At 39.8% G+C, this 26,799-nt stretch overlaps 1 protein-coding gene across 3 annotated transcripts in view; it reads right to left on the bottom strand.

Moving 5' to 3' along the window:
* Window positions 1-4,623: 4,623 nt before the first annotated feature.
* The window catches only part of Rab28 (RAB28, member RAS oncogene family), an 80,633-nt gene continuing 58,457 nt past the window's right edge, over window positions 4,624-26,799 (bottom strand). Inside the window, exons 5-8 of one of the 3 annotated variants that reach the window (XM_032917156.1) lie at window positions 15,805-15,908; window positions 12,908-12,985; window positions 6,626-6,720; window positions 4,624-5,507 (exon numbers count right to left, since the gene is read on the bottom strand). In XM_032917156.1, coding sequence (XP_032773047.1) covers window positions 6,631-6,720; window positions 12,908-12,985; window positions 15,805-15,908 — 272 coding nt within the window. In that variant the 3' untranslated portion in view covers window positions 4,624-5,507; window positions 6,626-6,630. The remainder of the gene's footprint in view (window positions 5,508-6,625; window positions 6,721-12,907; window positions 12,986-15,804; window positions 15,909-26,799) is intronic. The other 2 variants (XM_032917155.1, XM_032917158.1) reach the window with 2 other exon arrangements.

The following is a 26,799-nucleotide window of genomic DNA, read 5'->3' as shown; positions in this document are numbered from 1 at the left end:
GCAGAGGGCTGCATTGATAGAAAAGGGGAGGCTTGCAAGTCCCACCACATAAAACCTGTGGGTGCTACTAAGGATCAAAGCGGGTAGTCAAGGGCAGAACCAAGGGTGGCCAACTGTGCTGGTGTATGCACAGATATTTGACTTCCATGTGCAGTGTGACAGTAATGAAAACAGTCTGGAATCAGAGAGGAATATTCTCATTCCTAACTCCCAAGCCCAGAAAGCTGGTACATAGCAGGCTAGAAAGAACACAAGTGTGGGGATCCAAGCTCAGTGCATAAGACCATCAGTACACAGATTTCCAATGAATGGAGAAGGGCAGGAGGGCAGTCAACTCTCAGACGGTGATCACTTTTCTCTGTCCTCTTCCCTCATTTGGGTGAGCTAACTTGCTGTACATGGTTCATGAATCACCTTTCCAATGGATGGTGTCTCAGAAAAATAAGGATTACATGAAGCCACAATAACCTACCTGCTTCCTCTTCTAGTCCAGGAGTTCCTGGAGGCAGATACAGGTCTATGTGCTCTGTTCCCAGCCCCAAGCTGAACGTTGTGGTTTTGCCTTCTGACAAAGTCTGACAAATAATCCTAATGCCATCAGCTGTACAGCCAAAAGCTGAAGTCTACAGGCACAGGGCTGCAACTGGCCTGAAGGTCTGTTCCAGGCTACCTACTAGCCTACCATTCACAGCACCTAGGATGTAAATGCTTCACTGCTTGTGCAAGACAGAGAAAGGCTTTGTTCCTACAAAACAGTAAAAAAGTTCTCTACAAGAGGGAAATGGCCTGAGAAAGGAATGCATATTTTCTACCTTGCATGAAGGTTCCACATATGCTAGGAAAGGCCTTATTCACGTGTAAGTTTTAGTGGGCCAAAAGAACTTTTAAAACTACATTAGAGGGCCTTTAGTATTACTAATCACTACCACTCCTCATTGTCTTCTACTCTACTTCTCATGGTTTCTAGCCACATAGCCCTTAGAAGTGGAAGTTGCTTAGAAGCAACAGAGGGCAACAACGCTGACGGTATAACTTCCATCATTGGGGGGCAAACATTTGAAGATTCTTTCCTAGGCCAGACTGAATCTTCCCTACTCCATCATACTTATCCTACTTCTGGAAGCATATCACTCCTCTCTTAGAGGCCATTCCAATCTATCTGCATAACACTATCTTGGCCATCTTACCTGCCCTTCTCCCCTCCACACTAAGCACGATCTTCTTTCAACTATTTGATATGGTGTCAAATACGTCACCTTACTTGGAATGTGCTGTTATCCTCTAAAAGGAGGAGCATCCATAAGAGCAGAAAAGGTGACCACAGTCCAATCTCTTGAAAATCAGATAAAAAAAAAAAAAAGACAAAACAGACAAGCTAGCAGCATAAGCATCACTTGAAAATGTTATATAAATACAGAGCATCATGCTCCACTGACCTGCTGACTGCAGACTACTGAGTTGCTCAGACTGTAAATGCAGCCTAAAATTACACTAATCCTTGATGGTAACTGTGCTATGCCTTTGGCCCTGTTTGCTCCTATTTAAAAATGTTTGTAACTACTCTTTTCCTTAAGGGATATTCTATCATAACAAAGATCTAGTTTGTTATCTGTCTGGGAACCCAAGCAAAGACCTCTAGTACAGGCAACCATTTGCTTATACAAGAAGAAAACTGTTTTAAAAGAAATATACATTAGAAAAACAATAAAGGAAAATTGGCAAATACTACTATACAGCTCAAGGCACAGTTTGATCCAGGAAGGCATTATGGTTGGCCCTTCCCAGTCCTGCTTCCACACTGCCCCATTCCTGTCTTTGTGATCTCAAGGTGGCAGCCAGGGACCTTCAGGGCTACATCCTTCTTCATCCTCCTCCACTAGGTAGAGAGTCTTCTTCTGGTACCTTGAGGTTTTTCTTTATTCAGTTGGGTAGAGTTACATTGGTTTTGTTTGTTTGTTTTTTCTTGTTCTATTTCAGCCAGCTCAGCACACATCCCAGGGTTTTATGAGTCCTAATGGACTCATCCACTTATCTCTGAGCCAACCACTGATACACATGGAGTCTATGTCCTAATGGGTTTAAACTAATGAAGATCCTAAAACTAAGAGTGGCTGAAAATATGGGGGACTTTTATCAAGAATGGAAGAACTAAGGCTGCGGATGGACAACTACCATAACAGACCTGCATTTCTCTTTCCTCGAATCTTGAAACATTTTAGGACATCTAGCATTACAGCCCACAGTAGCATAGGTTTGCTATTTTAAACATCACAAACATTTAAACATTCTACTTTATCTTATTTTATCATGCTCTGTCACTGCCTCAGTGATCAACTTTAAAGGGCCCTGGCTTACTTCCTCTTGAAATAATAAAGCAATCTCAGGAGTTCTTCAGGCCACTCTAAAACCACTCCAGAGCAGTTGGCCCACATGTAACAGAGACTGAGACTGAGAGGCAGCATCCACAGACCAGTTCTGGGTACAGACTTTTGTGTTTTCAAAAGCTCAGTAAGCAGCAGAAGTGACCACAATGTGTTTGAAATATTATAGCATGTGCTTTCAAGAGAACATGTGTCTAAAACTAGATGGGAAAAACTTATAATTTCTTAAATTAAAAACTGTAGACAGGAGAGGTAATAGTCAAAGTAAAATGAGCATGGATTCTACATTGTTGTTTCAAAAATAAACCTTGAGGTATAGGAAAAGTTGGTAATGCAGAATTCAGAAACCTGCTTCCCCTACACTGTTCTGCATGCAGCTTGTGTTTGCTTTATCTGTACTGAGATTCTCAATTCCTGGTCACACTTAATTGACATACAGAAAACCAATAGGGCTGAAGAAGGGGGGGAGGGGATTAATTTATTTTTATCTTAGTGATGAGGACATGTGCTGCTCATCAAGGTGGTCATTGTTGAAAAAGAAGATGGCACCTCATGGGGCCAATCACCACATCTCCAAAACCACTCACACCCTGATGTGACACAAATGTGTAGCAAGCAAGCATTGGAATCAGGCAATTCTGTTCTCAATCAAAAGCATTTTGCATAGCTCTTGGCCCTGCTACTTACCAAGGGATACTCACTCTCTGATCCAGTTTCCCTTCAGGACATCAGTTGGTATAAAAATAAAAGTGCAGATGACAGGTTCTGGGATCCTTCATGACTAAAGGCAAGCCTACAAGGGTCAGTGTCTCCCCTCTCCCTGCTCAGATAGAGTCAGTTCAAACTTTAACAACACACAGACACATTTTCGCTGCCACCACATCCCCTTCTGATTTATGCTCCTGGATTCTCACAGTGCTCAGCTACCATGTGACAACATGTGTGCACATGAAAAGCTGGAAATGTCTGAATTCCTCAAGTTTCCATATCCAGGTAAAAGTCATCACAAAAGGGCTAAAGGGTGTGCTTTACCCCTTAACTGAAGGAAAAGCCATTGGCAAATGTAGCTTAGCCAAGGGCTGCAATCAACTGCAGCATTTAGAACAGCACCACCAACAAACATCTCTCTCCTAAGAGTCCAGAAGAATCCTTGAGGGTTCAGCTCTGACTTGTTCAGCTTCTTCTTCTCCTAAATGCCCTTGCCTGCAAACATTAGGCACAAGCTAACAGGAACAGCATGTGGGCAAGGATGAAGGGCTTATCACCCTGAACAGCTTCAAAGGGTGCTAAATTATTATAAATTTTAAAATAGTAATTACATGAAAAACTAAACCAAAATCCTCTGAGTATGGTCACAATTTTTAATTTTTAACCTTGTAGCCTTGAGGCAGAGACAGATGTGCCACTATTATGAGTTATGTCTAACTCTCATATCCCAACATCTTGGGATCATCAGTTCAGTTCAGTTTCCTTAGACATACAGGACATGAACTTTTCTAAAATTTCTAACAGCTTTAAACCCGAGTATACAAATTTTGTCACACACTTGTAGCAAGTCTCCAGAGATTGCTTATATTGATGGACATGAGAGAAAAAATACAAGACATTGTCCTTCATGTGTGTTCTCATGGCTTCTAAAAAAATAATAGAAGGCTCACAGAGAAAAGTTGTGCCTTGTACTGCAGGACAAGAAGGGGAAGAAAGTATCCTAGAGGTATTGAAACTCTTCTCATGGAGCTGAGAATAACTTCATGTATGTGTAGACTGAGAGGCTGTAGGGGGGTCATTCCTACTTTAGTAACAAGTATGTGCTGAGCACTGCTCCTTTGCACAAAACATAGCACAAGTATGACCAAGACAGAATAGGAAGCAGACACTGTGGGAGAAGGGAGAGAGAAAGAAAGAGGAATGGGAGAGGAGAAGACGAGAAGGGAGAATTCCTGGCCGTGTGTGTGCAGCTGAGACAGAAGGTAGAGTATCAGCTAATGGATAAGAATGAATTCACAGTTTTATGTGCACAGAACCAAGAGTGGCATGAGCTAGGCAGAAAATGGGCCAGGGATGATAGAGGCCCAGAAATGGCAGGCTACAGGCTCAACTATAAACAAACAACAGAATGCCTAGGAACTCCTAAGAAACTGGCGGCACACCAGACTTCACAGGATTTGTAGACATGTGTTCAAATCTACTCTGCTTTTCTGTAACAAAAAGGAAAAATTAATGAATGAAAATTCCAGAGAACGTAATTTAAATAAATTTATTTATGTGAGAAAAACATCAGAACATCAGGTACAGTGTGACCGATCCACAATGATCCAAGGATATCATGACTCATCTGGAAGCACTCTCATACAGCCTGTAGGAGAAATTCCATGTGGAGGATCAGCTGAACCATTTATCAAAATTCATAAAGCCATCTAAGCCAAATATGATAAAATATGCAATGACCATGATACAGTAATAAAAATACAATATCAAATACTCAGTACTTGTGAGTTATAAACTACAATATAAACACATTAGGCTCCTTTTAAAAATGAAAAAATATTTCTATTGCAGCCTCATTTGAAGCACTTTCAATTAGATGCAGCTTTGTATAGTTTACTCTTAATAGCCAGCAAAGGAACACCTTCTTGATAACTTCCACCATCAGTGCTCTCAAGTACACGTTCACATACACAAGTTCAAATAGAAAATGATGATCAAAGCGTGGAGCATCTTCATATCTGTTTAAATTTTTTAAATCTGGGAAAAAAGAAGAGATAAAGAAGCAACATGGTTCTTCTGGAGCGAGGAGGCAGTCTCAATCCAGAGAATGGACTTTCCATTCAGATTTCAAAACATGTGGTCCCAAATCTGAATTCCTTCCTGTCCAGGGAGCTGCCCGATACTCTGAGGCGACTAAGGGATGAAGGAGCAGAGCAGGAGGAAGTGTGAGCTGACTACAGAGACAGTCACTGATAAAACATGTTCCTAGGCAGCTTCGGCCCAATCCAGGGGAAGAGCAGCCAGAACTATCAATACAGTGTGTGCTCACTGAACTGCACACATGGAGCTCCGAGGTGGATTAACAGTTCTTGACATGGGCTCCTGGTTGTAGTTTACAATATCTGCCTTCACCACTCTCTGCCATAAAAGAAAAGAGTTATTATCAAGACATCAGAAAAGTCCCCCGAGCCTCAGTTGCTTTCTGAGCTCTGGTGAACGTCTAATAACAAACATCACAGACGGAACAGGAGTTGGTATTAAAAACAATCGACCAGAATTAATAAATAGTCACGTTTGGGATTTTCTTGATTGCCTTCCTTTTTTGTGAAGAATTTACAAATTTTAATACTTATTGACGTTATCACAAGTTTTATCAAAAACTCACAGACCAATATGAAGATTTAAACCCTGGTTATAATTTTAGTACAAGTTAAAATCATTCATGCATATTTAGTTGACAGATAAGACATCACCATTTTTAAGATTTTCATTATTTTTTAGTCTTCTCATGATCATTACACTTGGCCATAACTTTGTGAATTAGAAAAAGAAGTGTGTTTTAAAGGACTTACATAGAAAACAGAAAAGTCCTAAGAAACTCCACTGTTAAAAATGTTTCCAGTTTTCAAAACATTCCTCTCAAAATACTTCAAATAGTTCACTATGGGTTATGCATAATGACTCTAATAAAACATGACATGATGAGGAATTTAAAAGTCACCTCATATCCATGCCTATAAATCAACTTAAATCAAAAGATACCTTCACACTTCTTTCCATCTTATGATTAGTCTAAAACAAGGAATTGAGCAAAATGTCTAATATCCATCTCTAAGCAATAACTGAAATGAAAACAAACCATCTTTTGGTTTTAGCTTTTACTAAGTCCATGCACAAAGACTGAGAGAGAAGGGCAATTCAAGCCTTTCTTTAAAGTAATTTAAAATAACCTTTCAATTACCATCTATTTCAGGGGGGAAATGGTAAGTAATTGCTAATGAAATAACTGCTTCAATCCTCTGCACTACATTTGTAATAAACATGTTAAAGATAAACATAATTGAAAGTAACTGAAATATTTTAATTTGTTCTCAATTTCTTGTTTAGTTTATAATTTTCCTGGTAAAAGACCAATTTTTCAAAGTTCTAAACCAAGACTTATTCATTTTAATTAATAATGTTCCTTCATAGGAAAACAAGATAATATAGCTAGCCCTCGCCCCCTCCCCAGTTGGCAATAATGCACCCATAAGTACCTGCACTACTGTACTGAACAGACTCTACTCTGAGCAGAGTTGGGGTGTTGATTATCTTCTTCCGGGTACTTGACTATGTCTGCCCTGACAATACGCTGTCAATTCCGTACAACATAAACAAGATGAAGGAGAAAGGAAAAGAGAAAGAGAAAGACAAAATGAAAAGCATGTTTATGACTGACAATAGAAGGAAACACCAAAGCAGAAAAAGAAATTAACACATGAGTTCAAACATGTCACAAAAGAACCAGCAGAATGTTCACACATAAAAGGAAGGAAAAGAGAGCCAATACACATTGTTCATAATTCTGTCCAGCCACTGAAATAGATGACTAACTTCTCAGCAGTGCAGAGGACTGTGGAAGTATTTGTTCATTTTCTGTGACAAGCATTGCTGATGATCTACTACGTCAGTCACTCTGGTCTAGGCGTGCATGACTAAACCACCTGAAAGATTTACTATAGAGCTAATGGGCCAAGAATAAAACCAGTTGTCGCACAAGTTAAGTATTTCACTAGTGAGTGGGATGCTGTTGGGACAGGTGGGAGGATAAAAGCCTATTGTTTCAGCGATCAGAAGTAGCACATACCCTTTACAGTTTACATATTTGTAATTTTTACTTCCCTAGTGCTTCTGCTGCTGATTACTTCCCATCCCCCTAACCACTACCTCCATATTTCCAAATTTCATATAGAAATCACTTCAAATACAATTGTGAGTCATGTAAAAAGAATCATGAGATACAATATTAAGGCACAATAGCTGTTTGCTTTCAAGAATTTTTCTAAATAAACAAAAATACATTGCTACACATTAGTTGTTCTCTCCTTGGGGATAGGACTCTGTGGGATAACCATGTATAGAAAAGAAACAAGGGCTGGAGAGATGGCTCAGCGGTTAAGAGCACTGGCTGCTCTTCCAGAGGTCCTGAGTTCAATTCCCAGCAACCACATGGTGGATCACAACCATCTGTAAAGAGATCCGATGCCCTCTTCTGGTGTGTCTGAAGACAGCGACAGTGTACTCATATATAATAAATAAATCTTAAAAAAAAAAAAAAGAAAAGAGAAAAGTAACAAGCTCCTCCCATCTGTGGATCTGAAGCAAGGAGTACTCTCTGCATGACTGCGCAGATCTGACTTCTGAAGCTCTCCTTTCCTAACAGCGTATATTCATTTTCTAAAATGAAAACACCTCAACATGAGTAACTATCTATGAAGACATTTCTTAACATAAATTTGATAAATACTGAGAGTAAATGAACAGGATTCTGTAGTGTATAAATGTGGGCGGTTAGCTGAATTCTACATAAGTTCTCTAGTGGGTAGTATTAATTCTGGACAAGATTCTTCACTTACCAGACACCTGGCTTGGTACCATCCACAGAAGCATTGCTAACTGAACCATGAGACGGAAGCAGGGTATATCAATAAAAGGTGTGCCGCAATCTAACTCCCTAACAGCACTGTTTCATACCAAACTACAGGTTACAATGAAGAAACGGGATTTTCACTGCCATAATAATGGTGTGAAGAAATAAGCCATCCATCAAGCAAAGCATTGTTTTAAGCACTCTTTATAAACATAGCCAGGTTACTGAGCTGTGTGCATAACACTGGGATCAAAGTACCATCTAATGCAAATGACCAGCTCTCACCATTCATTTTGTCAAATTAACAAATAATCCACAAGACAAATTTGTCCTTGGAGTCTTGACTGCTGCACATGAAACTATGTGCCATGTTTTCAAACCTGAAACTGCTTAGTTAGATTGTATCTGAGGGCTCGATGTTTGCTTGTTTATTAACTGAGATTCAATCTCATGGTTTGTTTTTTAAGTGAAATCTGATCTCACTGTAGCCCAAGCAGATCTGGACCTTGCTATATAGACTAGGTTGGCCTCAAATGCACGTGTGCTGGGATTAAAGTATTTGAAAAGATTTATTTACATTTAAAGGATGAATTTTAAAAAGGATATTTGGGAAAATACGGTCAGAATGTTTAGTGAGTGAGGGTTAGGGTAAGACAAATAACATGAGAAGTGCCTCCTTCGATGAAGGTGAGCATTAGAATGGCTTCAGAAGAGCAATATTTAGAAAAGAACTCTGAACTCTGTAAGGTCTCCTTAAAGTAAAGGCTTGTGCCATCTGTATAGTTTAACTCTCAACAAAAATCTAGGACACCCTACCATTTGCAGGGTCATAGTTCTTATAATAAAGAATATACATTTTAGCATGCCTATACATCTCAGACATCACAGTGATTTTTGTTTTGAAGAAACTAACACATGTCTAAATCAAGCTCCATGAATTCATGGTTTATTTTTTTGTTTTGTTTTGTTTTGTTTTGTTTTGTTTTGGTTCTTTTTTTCGGAGCTGGGGACCGAACCCAGGGCCTTGCGCTTCCTAGGTAAGTGCTCTACCACTGAGCCAAATCCCTAACCCCGAATTCATGGTTTATTAACTAATGTGTAAAACTGTGGAGGCTTAAATTTTGTCCTGAGAGCCTAAGTGTACATGGCAAAGGTCTCAGGCTGAAGGACATTAGCATGGGAACCTGTGCTCTTTTCACAGATTGACTACTGTGTGCGTGAAGAACTGAATGCTAGACATGCTAGAAATGCCTCAGGGAAATTTAATTCCTCTCCCAGAGCTTTAACTATCACTCTGAGCAATCTGAGAAACTAAACTGGACCCAATTTTTACATTGTGATGGGGGAAATCTGCTCCGAGGAAGGGAGTGGTGAGGATGGATGGAGAGGGAGAATAAACAATGCAAATCACACTATAATCTAAATGTAAAAGCTGAAATGCTTTTTGCATGGCGATTGAAATATCTGCCTGCTCTGTTGTGAAGCTTATTCCTCTTTGTGCTTAGATTGCTCTGTGGTCCTTTGACATTGTACAGTCCACACAAAAAGGTTTGCTATATCCAAAAATATCTCCTTTCTCCCATTTTCTTCTTGCAAAGCTTACAGAATGTGCTGATAACTCAATTGATTTTATTAGACTCCCAAATGGAAGCAATCTAGGTTAGAACTAAAATAGTGGAGTGTAAATACTCAGTACATAGAAGAAAAACAGAAACCTCATTGTAAATATTTATGACACAAACCAAATTACTACAGCATCAAGCTGTCTTTGGCTGGTGACTCTGACACATCTTCATAAAATAATATGAAATACTTAAAGGCATCAACATGACAAAAAACGTGTTAAATACAAAAGTATATATGTATATATGTATACACATATAAAAGTACATATATATATATATATATATATATATATATATATATACACACACACACACACACACACATACATACATACACGTATAGTGTAGTGTTGTGATTGTTGTTTTGACCTGGAATTTCTGGAATGAAGTTTTTAAATAGTTTCCTCTAAGAAATATTGACTATGAAACTAATCAATGAACTGAAAAAGGTACCAACTCACCATTCTATAAGATGTGATAATGAAACTTCCAACACACACAAATTTCTGACAAACACAAAGTAAGAGCTTGTAGCTCCTTAAATTCACCTACAGATGAATGAATTAAAATATTGCCTAGTCAACAAATGGTGCTGGTGAAACTGAATAACCACAAGTAAAAGAATGAAATTATATCCTTATCCTAGACAAGATATCCTCCACAAAATCATTTCAAGATGGATCAAAGACCTTAATGTGGATCTTTAAAATGTAAGTGAAAAACAGAGAAGACACTTTAAGATGCAGCCAGAGGCAAAGACTTTCTGCAAAGGACTTGGGAAAAAACAGCAAGAATATCAAACGGCTTGCACATAGTAAGTGAAACACCGAAGGGACATGACAGTCCACATATGGGAGCAGAGCTCTGCTATCTAACTACACATCTAGTAGGGATTTTTATCTATGACACATTGAAAAAAAAAGAAAAAAGAAAAACAAGAAACGCCAAACAATCTAATCAGTAAATGGGTAAAATTTATCAGTAAAAAGTAAAATTAACATAGAAAAAATGGTCAACATCTTTAGTCATCAAATGCAAATCAAAACTATATTAAGATTCTATCTTACTGGTTGGTAGTGGCGCATGCCTTTAATCCCAGTGCTCAGAAGGCAGAGGTATGAGGATCTCTGTGAGTTCAAAGCCAGCCTGGTCTACAGAGCCAGTCCAGGAAGTCAGGGCTACACAAAGAAATCCTGACTTGAAACAAGCAAACAAACAAACAAGAAAAAATAAAAAGATTCTATCATCTCACTACAGTCAGTATGGCTACCATTAAGAAAATAGAAGACAGTCTGCAACCCCATAAGAACAACAATACCAACCAACCAGAGCTCCCAGGGACTAAACCACCGCTCAAAGAGTACAAATGGACAGACCCATGGCTCCAGCTGCTATGTAGCAGAGGATAGCCTTGTTGGGCACCAATGGGAGGAGAAGCCCTTTGGTCCTGCCAAAGCTCGATCCCCAGTGTAAGGGAATATCAGGGCAGGGAGGCAGAAAGGGGTGGGTGGATGGGCGGGGGAACACCCTCAAGAAGAAGGGGAAGGGGTTGGGAAAGGGGGTTTATGGAGGGAAACCAGGAAAGGGGATAACATTTGAAATGTAAATTTAAAAAATCCAATTAAAAGAAAAGAAAGAAAATACAAGACAGTAAATTCTGGTAAGCATGGGACGGGGATGGAATCTGTGAACCCATGCACTGTTGGTTTAAATATAAAATAATAGTTATGCCAAACAGTGTGAAAATCAGGGAATCTTTCATTAGAGAACTAAAAAAGACCTACCGTAGTCAGCTTTTCTTTAGTTCTTAAGGCAACATATTATAAAGATCCCTGCACATCCATGTTTACTACAGCACTATTCACAACACTCTTCCTATGGAATTAGACATACAGAAGTATATACAGAAGTACAAATGATCAGTAAATACATGAAAACATTTTCAACACCATTAACCATCAGGAAAAAAGCAACAAAACTACACTGAAATTCCTTCCCATACTAGTCAGAAGGGCTATTGGCTAAAAAAAAAATCATCTGGCAAAGATGTGAATGGACCTCTGTAAACTGCTGATGGGAATGGAAACTAGAGACGATACTATGAAAATCAATCCAATAACTGAAACAGAACCTACTATACGACCCAGCTATATCACTCATTAAAGTACATGCAAAAGAATCTAAGTCAGGATATTACACAGATCCCTGCACACCCATGTTTGCAGACTGTTCACAACAGGCAGGACTTGGACTCAGCGTAGGTGTCAAGCAGTGAGTGAACACATAGAGATGGGATGCAAATGTACACTGTAGTCCAGTTCAGCCAAAAGGAAATGAGTATGCCATTTACAGGAAAGCAGATAGTACTGGAGATGAATATGTTAGGAGGAGTAAGGCAGAATCACAAAGAGAAATACTACACTTTCTTTCATATGCATATTATTTATATACAAAATATCTTGCAATATATACGTAACAGAGAGGCTATACAGAAAAGCAAGCTAGCTCGAATTGCTTTAACACATATTTGACAGGCACAGTAATAAGAGTACATCGCAGAACTAATTTACAGAATAATCAAGTAAATACTAAAAGATGTGAAAAGATAACTATTTTTAGTTGCAAGAAGGTGGATAGAAGTATCTAGGAAATACATTAGTTTGATGCTTCTAATCTTATTACTCTTGCTCAAAGTTTTCATTCTATAAAATGTGTGACTTACAGAGCAACTACAATGGCATTTTTAAGCTCTGAACTGCTGATATTTGATTTACTTATAAGATCATCTAGAAATAATCAAAGAGCACAGAAATCTTCAGTAAGTAATGCTATTAAAGTAACAAAATAATATAAAGAAATAATAGCATTGCATGTCTTTTAAAGAACAGATAACTCTAAAGAAGTTTGAAGTACAAGCAGGGTCTTTAACCCCACACTTCAGAGGTCAAGGTAGGGGCAGCCACCAGAGGCTACAGTCAGGTCCTCTAATGAAAAAAAAAAAAAAAGAAAACACAAAACAGGATTCTCTGAACCTTAATCAATTAACTAAGAACTGACAAAATTTTATTCTTTTTTTTTTCAAACAAAAGGGACAAAATTGCAAGGCTATCATTATTTTGTAAAAATTAATTTTCCATCTTCAGCAATAAACACTCATTTATACGTGTAATCTAGTTCCAAGGTTTTGGGTGACATGTACATAGAATAAATGTGGAAGAATTGATGAATAAAAATCATCATAAGAAATTCATTACTTTTTAAAATATAAATTTTAAGATAATCACCTGTGACTGTTCTATTTCTGCTTTGTTTAACTTGATTCCCAGGATTTCTGCCGCAACTTTCTGAAAACACAGGAAGACCTACATAACAAAAATAAGTTTAAATGATTTAAAACAGGCATGTTTCAGTTACCTTCAAATACACTGAACTTTCTAAAGAAGCATAAACAGCAAGTATTCCAAAAATGGCTCCATTTGTCAAATATGGCAACACATGAAATGAAATAATTTTTAAAGAATTAAACCACAATTTGAAAATCCAAGCAATTCATTGAGTTAGTCGAAACATGCATTTATTAATAAAAACATTTTAAAGATGTGCTTTTATTTTATGAGTTTGAGTTTTCTACCTACATGTACTTATGTACATCACATGTGTACCTGGTGTCTGTGGAGGTCGGAAGAGGTGTCAGATCCCCTAGAAATGGAATTTACAGATGGTTGTAAGATACCATGTGGATGTTGGGAACCAAACTAAGGTCCTCTGCAAGAGCCGCAGTATTCTTAGCAGCTGAGCCATCCCTCCAGCCTCATTTTAAGGGATTTAGCATAACAATTACAATGACAAATGTAAAGAGCACATCAGCACATCTAATACCATAATAAACTCCCACAATTCCTGAAGAAAATGAAGTAAGTTCATGTATCCTTTTGGCTCTGGTGTTTGACTCTCTATCTGTTCTATGCTGATCTCCTGAGCTGGCTTTAGTCTGTTTTAACAGGTCTTGCTTTCCAAACCATTAACACTGTTGGTTCTCTTATCAATGTCCAAACTCTCCATTATTCCCTAAGTAAAACAACTTGGTCCTATTTATTGTATTTTATCTGTTCGGGTAAAGGAATGATAGAGTCCATTACAGCCACACGTTTTGAACATTTCTATAAACATCCTTTAGTATGTAGCTGCCTTTTGCCAGGTCCTCTATAATCCCTGGAGCTTTAGCCCTAATCATTTCTGCTGTATAACTTGCTTTTGCTCTATAACTATCCTACCAGGTTTCTAGTCTAATTCACCTGAGGATCACTTACTAAATATCAGTCACAGTTTCCTAACTTAATTATTTCTAGGGGACTGAAAAGAGGGCTCAGAAGTTAAGAGTAATTACTGCTCCTCCAGAGGACTCAAGGGTATTTCCTAGCACCCACATGGTGGCTTACAAACCACTTTTAACTCCAGTTCCAGAGGATCCCATGCCCTCTTCTAGCCTCCGAGGGGTCCTGCACTCATGTGGAGCACATAAAAAGAACTAACACAAACAAGCACATACACATAAATAAAAACAAATAAATCTTTAAACAATTATTACTTAAAAAAAAAGTAAGAGCCATAAGCAAGGTTCTAGCCCTAGCACCAAATGAAAAGATAAAAAAACCTAAGTTAAACAAAACACTGGACAGCAGCCAGGTGTGGTGATTGATGTCTTTAACGGCAGCACTTGGGAGGCAGAGGCAGGTGGATCTCTGAGTTCAAGTGCAGCCTGATCTACAGAGCAAATCCCAGAACAGCCAGAGCTATATAGAAAAATCCTGTCTCAAAAAACAAACAAATGAACAAGAAATTGGACAGGGACAAATAGTTACAAGATTCATAACCATCAGTTATTGTCTCTAATATGAATGTGGACATAGTATTGTTTATCCAATAAAACACATAAGTGGTTAAATAGAAAGTGAATAGTTAGAAAAATTTAATAATTTCAACCTTGACTCTCATGAAAGAAATTCAAAATCAGTAAGGTTTTAATTGTTGGAAATCGTTGTGTTATTTGTACTGCCCTACCACTGGGCAGAAGTTAAAAATAATTAAGTCCTTAGTATTACAAGGGCCAGTGAAATAGTAATCTTACAATACTAGGAAAAGAATAGGTAATTTCATCTTTCTGGTGAACATCTGGTAACATGTTTCAATCTCCAGTCAAAGAATCTATCTAAAGGAAATAAAGCATTAAAAGTTACTAAAGTTTCATAATAAAACTTAAATTTGAAATTTAGAAAAAAGCCTACATGTCCAAGAACAATTAGAACATTAAAAGACATGGGAAATTTTTACAGATAAAACGTTAAATAAAAGAAATACAATATAAAACCACTAACCATAATCTTAGTGTTTAAGTTAAAATGGGCCTGATATCATTACTTGGGCTCACAAACCGTATCTCTACCACTCAACATCTATGCAGAGGGGGCCCCGTGATAGGAGCTCTAGAAGATGCACCTACACAAGAGACAACCAGACTCAGGCACACCTGCCAAAGAAAGCACAGGATAAGCACAGTGAGGGCTTCAGTGAAAGAACACAGGAGAATCCTCTGAGGGTCTGAGTGGGTATCCCTAAAGGGCAGAATTATGGGTGACTTGAGTGTTTCATGATTCTTGTTAAATCAACTATAAAATTTACTAACCGAAATAAGCATTCTCATATATTCTATCTATGCCTTCCCTCCAAAAGCATCACTGTGTTCCTTGTTAAGAAATAGAACTGTACTTCTTGTGGGGGGGAGGGGGGGTACATCCTCTTGGAAATGGGGGTGGGGTGGAGATGAGGAACTGTGGGAGAGCAGACCTGGAGTGGGGGGGCAATTGGACTGTAAAAATAGGCTGGGATTTAGCTCAGCGGGTAGAGCGCTTACCTAGGAAGCGCAAGGCCCTGTTCGATCCCCAGCTCCAAAAAAAAGAACCAAAAAAAAAAAAAAAAAAAAAAAAAAAAAAGTACTTTAAAAAAAGAAAGAAAGAAGTAGAAGTGCTCTTCTTGGGAGAAAGGGGACATCCTCTTGGAGATGGGGAGGAGGAATGGGATGAGGAAGTGTGGGAGGGCAGAGCAGGAGGGAGGTAATGACTGGACCTTCTCAGGAACTTAGAAAGACAAAGCAGCGCTCACAACACGATCCAGCTTTACTTACAGAGTCTCCCGTCTTGGCGGAAACAAAGTGACTACTGAAACCATTTTCCTGGCAAAATCGTAAGTGTTTATCAGGTTTTACTGTTCGCATGTGCTCCAAGTCAACTAGAAAAATGTTAAAGAGAACAAAACTCAATATTAGAATCAAAAAAGTATATTTAACATGTTTAAAACTTATTTTCTAGTATCATTTCCCACTGAATTGGGCAATTTTTCAACTTCTTTGTGCTTCAGTTTCTACGTTTTTAAACAATGAATAGTGAATATACCTATTTAATACATCATTCTTTCAGAATTAGATAGTGAACAAAGACTGGCGAGTAAGTGCTCAGAAATATGTGTTACTATACGACAGCATTGCCTATATAAATTCTCACACCATGACAAATTCAAAACACATCTGCTCAGTGTACTGCATTTAAGCACTAATTAAAGACAGTACTAATTAAAGACAGGACGTACAAACACAAGTATATTTGGCTGGAAACAGTTTAATTACTTACAAGATAATTTAATGATTAGAACAATTCTGAAATCTTTTATATTATATAGTGACATTAATTTCTTCACACTACAGTTTACTTTCACAAAGATGAAGCTGCTTTCCAAACTGTTAACAATACAGACTTTGAGGATTATATTTCCTGGACTTTAAAGCACAGTATAGAATTTGTATCTAACACTGCTTTTTTAAATGAAATCCTTTACTCAACAGTTTCTTGTGCACAGCACTATAACCCTCTAAAAGTTTATTTAATGACATCAAATTATATGACAAATATAGTCACATGACTTAAAAGGTAATTAAGCTCTTTGAGTCAGCAGAGAAAACTATTTTAAAAATGTAAACTGATTTTCTGAGAAAGAGATCTAGCCAACTTGTAAAACCTTAGAAGTCTAGCATGCTTGCATAATACTAACAATTGATTATCACCTGAAAATGCTTTCTCATTTCATAAAAGACTTCATTGAAAATCATACTGAGTTTTTAGTTTGAAGGCTAAAGTTTCTCCAGGAGAAATTTGAACCAACAGAATCCTGTTCTCCTTGCAAAATAGGGAGATGCATTTTTTTTGTTTTTTGTTTTTATCTTTTCCTGGCTGAATGAGAAAAAAAAATACACATACCTAGGGACACCATTAAATGAACTCAGCAAGTTGTGTTTATAATCGTATGTGAATATATGGTAACAAAGAATAAGAAGCCATATATTTGAGGTAAGAGGGAATGCTGAGGGGAGACAGAGGAAGAAAATGATATAGAGTACTCATGTGTACAGGAATGAACCTCATCTTGCTTTTCTCTTTTATTCAGTCTGAGACTCCAGCCCATGGAATGGTGTCATCCACAGTGAGTACCTCAATCGGCCTAAGGTAAACAATCCCCTGTAGGCATCTCCAGAGACTTGTTTCCTAGGTAAGTCTAGATCCCAACAAAATAAATCAAGAATAACCACCATATGAGATACTAGAATTAATTATGTAGCATGTTAGGGTTGGTTTTTTGTTTTTTTTTAACTTAGACTAAAGTAGAGATAGTTTGAACAGGCCGGCTTTGGTATCTGCTTCACTCCTTCAATATTTGAAGTCAAGGAAAATGACATTCTTCAGGGAACTAAAGGAAAAATAATGTATGTCCTCAATACAGAGAATTATTAATCTACTTTGACTAGGATGAAAACATAATTCTGAAAAGAAAGCACAACTGTTTCATGAATCCCAGAAGACTATGTTTAATGACACTGCCTTTGCAACTCTAGTTGTTGAGGAAGTTGCTCATTGCTCCTCCTCCCTTTTTCCCAAGTCAAATTATGAACCTAACCCAAGAACTACCAATAGCAGTTTTACACATTTTTTGTAAGGTCTATTTACAGGGTAGTGCTATTCTACCATCTGCGTCATCAGAGTAAGAATTAGCCCAGGAATCAGAAAAGCCTTCAAATAAATGTGCCATCACATTTGCTAAACAAGAAGCCTTCCAAAGACAATACGGAAAGCCCAGAGAAACCTCACCTACGTGCCAAGACAATATCTAGCAAAAGGGTCAAGACATTCAGTGTAGAAAGAACCATCTCTTCAAGAAATGACACTGGGAACACTAGATATCCACTTGCAAATGAATGACGATGGAAGGTTATCATATGTTAAAACTTAACTCAAAATGGATTGTAATACCTAAATGTAAGGCTCAACTCTCAAACTGTTTAAAGACAACAAGGAAAAAGCCTCAAGACATTGGAACTAAGATAAATCTCTCAGATAGATTGAAAACACAGCATCAGAAGAACTAAGATAAGTCTCTCAGACAGACTGAAAACACAGCATCAGAAGAGAAAACGAATGGAGCTACATCCCACTTAGCAAGGCTTACACATCGAAGCACACAGTCAAGAGAGTGAAGAATCACTAAGGTATTACTATGCAGAAGGTATTTTATATTTTAACTTTTAATATACTTTTGAAAGTCTTACAACTTGACAACAGAAAACACGCCCAACCTAATAATAGGCAAATGACCTTCTAGACATTTCTTCCAAAATCTTATCATTTGAGGTGTGAAAATCAAGACAGCAGAGAAAGTATCTCACATCCATTAAAATATATATCATATTTAATATTTAACAATTATATATAATACATGTATTATATTTATTGACCCCAGGACATGCCCCAGGTCCCTATAGTCCTGGAATGGCCAAAGAGAGAGACCAAAGTGCCTACCCAAGGCCTACAGTGGGCACCACTATGGTGAGGGAATACGTGATGGATGGATAGGACAGAGAGACACAGATGGGAAGATGGGGGAGAAAGTGAAGCAGAGCAGTTCAGGTACTGTGGAGAGAGGTGGGACCAGAGACGTGGTGGCAGTGAGGAACAGGCAGATATGAGGAGCCTATGCAACTACTTCTGGCCAAGAAGAGGTCCTGGCTCGAGCTGCTGCCAAGGACCATAACTTGGTGGGTTCAGGGCCCCACTGCAGCCAGGGTCTGGGCTGATGTCTGGTGGCCATCTGAATGTCAGTGGTCTGGGCTGCTGCCTGAGACCAAGTTGATGTCCAGGACCACACTGTCTTCAGGACCAAACAGATCTGAGTCCTGCCTGGGGCTTACCACTCAGGGCCATGTCTGGGCCCATAGTCCTGCTGTAGCTGGAGTCTGTGTTGATGTCTAAAGCTGGAGTTACCACCAAAGGCCATGTAGATGTCAGTGGTCTGGAATGCCACCTGAGACCATGTGATGTCTGAGGTACATACTAATCTGAGTGGCCTGTGCTACCACTTGAGGCTATGGTGACATCCAGGCCCATGCTACTGGGTACATGTGGGGTGAGGGGGGTCTCCATCTGCAGTCCTATCACAGCCAGGGTCTGAGTTGATGTCCAAGGCCTGTGTTACCAGCAAAATCCATGTAGATGTCCCTAGTTTGGGCTGACATTTAAGGTCATGTTGATAGTGACATGAGTGTGGGAAAGAAGTATCACACAGACATACAGACACACACACACACACACACACACACACACACACACACATGCATACACACACACACACACACACACACACACACACATACACCACCACCACCACCACCACCACCACCACCACCTACAGCAAGTGGATAAGCTGGCCGAGGGCCTCATCTGGGTAGCACTGTAGAAGTGTCCCTGGTAGTAGGGCCTGGGTAAGCCAGTTCTAAGGATGTGAGAGTAGAAAAGCTGGCTCTGACAAAGTAAATAAACAAATAATCCCAACTACTTAATTGTCTATATTAGAGCAAACGTAAAGGACACATGGGCTATATGTAGCCTTAATTCTTTCCTAGACAGCAAGTAAAGGTTGGTATAAGCCAGGCATGGTGGTATAAGCCATAAATTCCAGCATTTGGAAGGCACAGTCAGGAGATCTCTTTTTTTTTTTTTTTTTTTTTATTAACTTGAGTATTTCTTATATACATTTCGAATGTTATTCCTTTCCCGGTTTCCGGGCAACATCCCCCTCCCCTCCCCTTCCTTATGGGTGTTCCCCCCACCCCTCCCCCATTGCTGCCCTCTCCCCAACAGTCTAGTTCACTAGGGGTTCAGTCTTAGCAGGACCCAGGGCTTCCTTCCACTGGTGCTCTTACTAGGATATTCATTGCAACCTACGAGGTCAGAGTCCAGGGTCAGTCCATGTATAGTCTTTGGGTAGTGGCTTAGTCCCTGGAAACTCTGGTTGGTTGGCATTGCTGTACATATGGGGTCTCGAGCTCCTTCAAGCTCTTCCAGTTCTTTCTCTGATTGTTCAACAGGGGTCCTGTTCTCAGTTCAGTGGTTTCCTGCTGGCATACGCCTCTGTATTTGCTGTATTCTGGCTGTGTCTCTCAGGAGCGATCTGCATTCACATTTTGATCATCCGTCTTGAGTTTCATTTGTTCTAGGCATCTAGGGTAATTCAAGCATTTGGGCTAATAGCCACTTATCAATGAGTACATACCATGTATGTCTTTCTGTGATTGGGTTAGCTCACTCAGGATGATAGTTTCAGTCCCAACCATTTGCCTAATAATTTCACAAAGTCATTGTTTTTGATAGCTGAGTAATATTCCATTGTGTAGATGTACCACATTTTCTGTATCCATTCCTCTGTTGAAGGGCATCTGGGTTCTTTCCAGCTTCTGGCTATTATAAATAAGGCTGCGATGAACATAGTGGAGCACGTGTCTTTTTTATATGTTGGGGCATCTTTTGGGTATATGCCCAGGAGAGGTATAGCTGGATCCTCAGGCAGTTCAATGTCCAATTTTCTGAGGAACCTCCAGACTGATTTCCAGAATGGTTGTACCAGTCTGCAATCCCACCAACAATGGAGGAGTGTTCCCCTTTCTCCACATCCTCGCCAGCATTTGCTGTCACCTGAGTTTTTGATCTTAGCCATTCTCACTGGTGTGAGGTGAAATCTCAGGGTTGTTTTGATTTGCATTTCCCTTATGACTAACGATGTTGAACATTTCTTTAGGTGTTTCTCAGCCATTCGGCATTCCTCAGCTGTGAATTCTCTGTTTAGCTCTGAACCCCATTTTTTAATAGGGTTATTTGTCTCCTGCTGTCTAACTTCTTCAGTTCTTTGTATATTTTGGATATAAGCCCTCTATCTGTTGTAGGATTGGTAAAGATCTTTTCCCAATCTGTTGGTTGCCGTTTGTCCTAACCACAGTGTCCTTTGCCTTACAGAAGCTTTGCAGTTTTATGAGATCCCATTTGTCCGATTCTTGATCTTAGAGCATAAGCCATGGGTGTTTTGTTCAGGAAATTTTTCCAGTGCCCATGTGTTCCAAATGCTTCCCTAGTTTTTTCTTCTATTAGTTTGAGTGTATCTGGTTTGATGTGGAGGTCCTTGATCCACTTGGACTTAAGCTTTGTACAGGGTGATAAGCATGGATCGATCTGCATTCTTCTACATGTTGACCTCCAGTTGAACCAGCACCATTTGCTGAAAATGCTATCTTTTTTTCCATTGGATGGTTTTGGCTCCTTTGTCAAAAATCAAGTGCCCATAGGTGTGTGGGTTCATTTCTGGGTCTTCAATTCTGTTCCATTGGTCTATCTGTCTGTCTCTGTACCAATACCATGCAGTTTTTTATCACTATTGCTCTGTAATACTGCTTGAGATCTGGGATAGTGATTCCCCTTGAAGTACTTTTATTGTTGAGGATAGTTTTAGCTATCCTGGGTTTTTTGTTATTCCAGATGAATTTGCAAATTGTTCTGTCTAACTCTTTGAAGAATTGGATTGGTATTTTGATGGGGATTGCATTGAATCTGTAGATCGCTTTTGGTAGAATGGCCATTTTTACTATATTAATCCTGCCAATCCATGAGCATGGGAGATCTTTCCATCTTCTGAGATCTTCTTCAATTTCTTTCTTCAGAGTCTTGAAGTTCTTATTGTACAGATCTTTCCCTTGCTTGGTTAAAGTCACCCCGAGGTACTTTATATTATTTGGATCTATTATGAAGGGTGTCATTTCCCTAATTTCTTTCTCGGCCTGTTTCTCTTTTGTGTAGAGGAAGGCTACTGATTTATTTGAGTTAATTTTATACCCAGCCACTTTGCTGAAGTTGTTTATCAGCTTTAGTAGTTCTCTGGTGGAATTTTTGGGATCACTTAAATATACTATCATATCATCTGCAAATAGTGATATTTTGACTTCTTCTTTTCCGATCTGTATCCCCTTGACCTCCTTTTGTTGTCTTATTGCTCTGGCTAGAACTTCAAGAACTATATTGAATAAGTAGGGAGAGAGTGGGCAGCCTTGTCTAGTCCCTGATTTTAGTGGGATTGCTTCAAGTTTCTCTCCATTTAGTTTAATGTTAGCAACTGGTTTGCTGTATATGGCTTTTACTATGTTTAGGTATGGGCCTTGAATTCCTATTCTTTCCAGGACTTTTTTTTATCATGAAGGGGTGTTGAATTTTGTCAAATGCTTTCTCAGCATCTAATGAAATGATCATGTGGTTTTGTTCTTTCAGTTTGTTTATATAATGGATCACGTTGATGGTTTTCCGTATATTGAACCATCCCTGCATGCCTGGGATGAAGCCTACTTGATCATGGTGGATGATTGTTTTGATGTGCTCTTGGATTCGGTTTGCCAGAATTTTATTGAGTATTTTTGCATCGATATTCATAAGGGAAATTGGTCTGAAGTTCTCTTTCTTTGTTGGGTCTTTGTGTGGTTTAGGTATAAGAGTAATTGTGGCTTCATAGAAGGAATTCGGTAGTGCTCCATCTGTTTCAATTTTGTGGAATAGTTTGGATAATATTGGTACGCAGGTCTTCTATGAAGGTCTGATAAATTCTGCACTAAACCCGTCTGGACCTGGGCTCTTTTTGGTTGGGAGACCTTTAATGACTTCTTCTATTTCCTTAGGAGTTATGGGGTTGTTTAACTGGTTTATCTGTTCCTGATTTAACTTCGGTACCTGGTATCTGTCTAGGAAATTGTCCATTTCCTGCAGATTGTCAAGTTTTGTTGAATATAGGCTTTTATAGTAAGATCTGATGATTTTTTGAATTTCCTCTGAATCTGTAGTTATGTCTCCCTTTTCATTTCTGATTTTGTTAATTTGGACACACTCTCTGTGTCCTCTCGTTAGTCTGGGCAAGGGTTTATCTATCTTGTTGATTTTCTCAAAGAACCAACTTTTGGTTCTGTTGATTCTTTCTATGGTCCTTTTGTTTCTACTTGGTTGATTTCAGCTCTGAGTTTGATTATTTCCTGCCTTCTACTCCTCCTGGGTGTATTTGCTTCTTTTTGTTCTAGAGCTTTTAGGTGTGCTGTCAAGCTGCTGACATATGCTCTTTCCTGTTTCTTTCTGCAGGCACTCAGCGCTATGAGTTTTCCTCTTAAGCGCAGCTTTCATTGTGTCCCATAAGTTTGGGTATGTTGTATCTTCATTTTCATTAAATTCTAAAAAGTCTAATTTCTTTCTTTATTTCTTCCTTGACCAGGTTATCATTGAGTAGAGCATTGTTCAATTTCCACGTATATGTGGGCATTCTTCCCTTATTGTTATTGAAGACCAGTTTTAGGCCGTGGTGGTCCGATAGCACGCATGGGATTATTTCTATCTTTCTGTACCTGTTGAGGCCCGTTTTTTGACCAATTATATGGTCAATTTTGGAGAAAGTACCATGAGGAGCTGAGAAGAACGTATATCCTTTTGCTTTAGGGTAGAACGTTCTATAAATATCCGTTAAGTCCATTTGGCTCATGAGTTCTCTTAGTCTGTCTACGTCTCTGTTTAATTTCTGTTTCCATGATCTGTCCATTGATGAGAGTGGGGTGTTGAAATCTCCTACTATTATTGTGTGAGGTGTAATGTGTGTTTTGAGCTTTAGTAAGGTTTCTTTTACGTATGTAGGTGCCCTTGTATTTGGGGCATAGATATTTAGGATTGAGAGTTCATCTTGGTGGATTTTTCCTTTGATGAATATGAAGTGTCCTTCCTTATCTTTTTTGATGACTTTTAGTTGAAAATTGATTTTATCTGATATTAGAATGGCTACTCCAGCTTGCTTCTTCTGACCATTTGCTTGGAAAGTTGTTTTCCAGCCTTTCACTCTGCGGTAGTGTCTGTCTTTGTCTCTGAGGTGTGTTTCCTGTAGGCAGCAGAATGCAGGGTCCTCGTTGCGTATCCAGTTTGTTAATCTATGTCTTTTTATTGGGGAGTTGAGGCCATTGATGTTGAGAGATATTAAGGAATAGTGGTTATTGCTTCCGGTTGTATTCATATTTGGATGTGAGGTTATGTTTGTGTGCTTTTCTTCTCTTTGTTTTGTTGCCAAGACGATTAGTTTCTTGCTTCTCCTAGGGTATAGCTTGCCTCCTTATGTTGGGCTTTACCATTTATTATCCTTTGTAGTGCTGGATTTGTAGAAAGATATTGTGTAAATTTGGTTTTGTCATGGAATATCTTGGTTTCTCCATCTATGTTGATTGAGAGTTTTGCAGGATACAGTAACCTGGGCTGGCATTTGTGTTCTCTTAGGGTCTGTATGACATCAGTCCAGGATCTTCTGGCCTTCATAGTTTCTGGCGAAAAGTCTGGTGTGATTCTGATAGGTCTGCCTTTATATGTTACTTGACCTCTTTTTTACTGCTTTTAATATTCTTTCTTTATTTTTGTGCGTTTGGTGTTTTGACTATTATGTGACGGAGGTGTTTCTTTTCTGGTCCAATCTATTTGGAGTTCTGTAGGCTTCTTGTATGCCTATGGGTATCTCTTTTTTTAGGTTAGGGAAGTTTTCTTCTATGATTTTGTTGAAGATATTTACTGGTCCTTTGAGCTGGGAGTCTTCACTCTCTTCTATACCTATTATCCTTAGGTTTGATCTTCTCATTGAGTCCTGGATTTCCTGTATGTTTTGGATCAGTATCTTTTTCCGCTTTATCTTTGACAGTTGAGTCAATGATTTCTATGGAATCTTCTGCTCCTGAGATTCTCTCTTCCATCTCTTGTATTCTGTTGGTGAAGCTTGTATCTACAGCTCCTTGTCTCTTCTTTTGGTTTTCTATATCCAGGGTTGTTTCCATGTGTTCTTTCTTGATTGCTTCTATTTCCATTTTTAATTCCTTCAACTGTTTGATTGTGTTTTTCTGGAATTCTTTCTGGGTTTTTTGTGTCTCATCTTGATGGGCCTCTACTTGTTTATTTATGTTTTCCTGGACTTCTTTTAGGGTTTTTTGTGACTCCTCTCTATGGGCTTCTACTTGTTTATTTATATTTTCCTGGAATTCTTTTAGGAATTTTTGCGATTCCTCTCTGTAGGCTTCTACTTGTTTATTTATGTTTTCCTGTGTTTCTCTAAGGGAGTTCTTCATGTCTTTCTTGAAGTCCTCCAACATCATGATCAAATATGATTTTGAAACTAGATCTTGCTTTTCTGGTGTGTTTGGATATTCCGTGTTTGCTTTGGTGGGAGAATTGGTCTCCGATGATGCCATGTAGTCTTGGTTTCTGTTGCTTGGGTTCCTGCGCTTGCCTCTCGCCATCAGATTATCTCTAGTGTTACTTTGTTCTGCTATTTCTGACAGTGGCTAGACTGTCTTATAAGCCTGTGTTTCAGGAGTGCTGTAGACCTGTTTTCCTGTTTTCTTTCAGCCAGTTATGGGGACAGAGTGTTCTGCTTTCGGGCATGTAGTTTTCTTCTCTACAGGTCTTCAGCTGTTCCTGTGAGCCTGTGTCTTGAGTTCACCAGGCAAGTCGTTTGTACCAGAAAAGTTTGTCTTACCTGTGGTCCCCAGGCTCAGGTTTGCTCGCGGGGTGTTGCCTATGAGCTCTCCACGGCCTCAGCAGCCAGGAAGATCTGCGCTGCCCCTTCCGGGAGGTTCCGTGCACCAGGGTTCCAGATAGCTTTTGTTTTCCTCTGGGGTCAGTACTGTGTGCAGCGTGCAGTCTCTTCTGGTTTCCCAGGCGTGTCCGCCTCTCTGAAGGTTTAGCTCTCCCTCCCACGGGATTTGGGTGCAGAGAACTGTTTATCCGGGTCGGTCCCTTCAGGTGCGGTGTCTCAGTCTCTGGGGAACTGGTGCTCCTAGGAGATCTTGTAGTGGTACTAATAGATCCGATTGCGCTTCCTACCGGGCCAGGGATGTGGGCAGGGGTGGGCAGCGTTGGTGGTCTCCTCCGCTCTGCTGCCTCTGGCGTGCCCGCCCGACCAGGCCGCGAGAACTCCTCTTCCGGGGGCCTGGGAGCAGAGAGCTGCTGAAGGCAGGGATCCTCTGCTGGTCCGGGACTCTGGCCAAACATCGGAAGTGTCCGGCCCCAGAGGAACTCCCGCCTCTGTGTGACCCGAGATCACCAGGCAAGTCGTTTGTAGCAGAAAAGTTTGTCTTACCTGTGGTCCCCAGGCTCAGGTTTGCTCGCGGGGTGTTGCCTATGAGCTCTCCACGGCCTCAGCAGCCAGGAAGATCTGCGCCGCCCCTTCCGGGAGGTTCCGTGCACCAGGGTTCCAGATAGCTTTTGTTTTCCTCTGGGGTCAGTACTGTGTGCAGCGTGCAGTCTCTTCTGGTTTCCCAGGCGTGTCCGCCTCTCTGAAGGTTTAGCTCTCCCTCCCACGGGATTTGGGTGCAGAGAACTGTTTATCCGGTCGGTCCCTTCAGGTGCGGTGTCTCAGGCGCAGTGGTTCTGCTGCTTCTGGGCCCTCCTTTACGGGTACCCAGAGGTCGTACAGTATCCTCCTGGGCCAGGGATGTGGGCAGAGGTGGGCAGCGTTGGTGGTCTCCTCCGCTCTGCTGCCTCAGGAGTGCCCGCCCGACCAGGGGGCCAGAACTCCCCTCCGGGGGGCCTGGGAGCAGAGAGCTGCTGAAGGCAGGGATCCTCCGCTGGTCCGCGGCAGGGATCCTCCGCTGGTCCGCAGGAGATCTCTTAAGTTTGTGGTCAGCCTGGTCTACAGAGCAACTTTCAGAACAGCTAGGGCTCCCTGGTAAAACCCTGTCTCAAACCACCAAACCATCATC

This window comes from Rattus rattus, chromosome 11, assembly GCF_011064425.1.
Source record: "Rattus rattus isolate New Zealand chromosome 11, Rrattus_CSIRO_v1, whole genome shotgun sequence".
Taxonomy (NCBI): Eukaryota; Metazoa; Chordata; class Mammalia; order Rodentia; family Muridae; genus Rattus; species Rattus rattus.
This window is presented reverse-complemented; position numbering and strand designations above follow the sequence as displayed.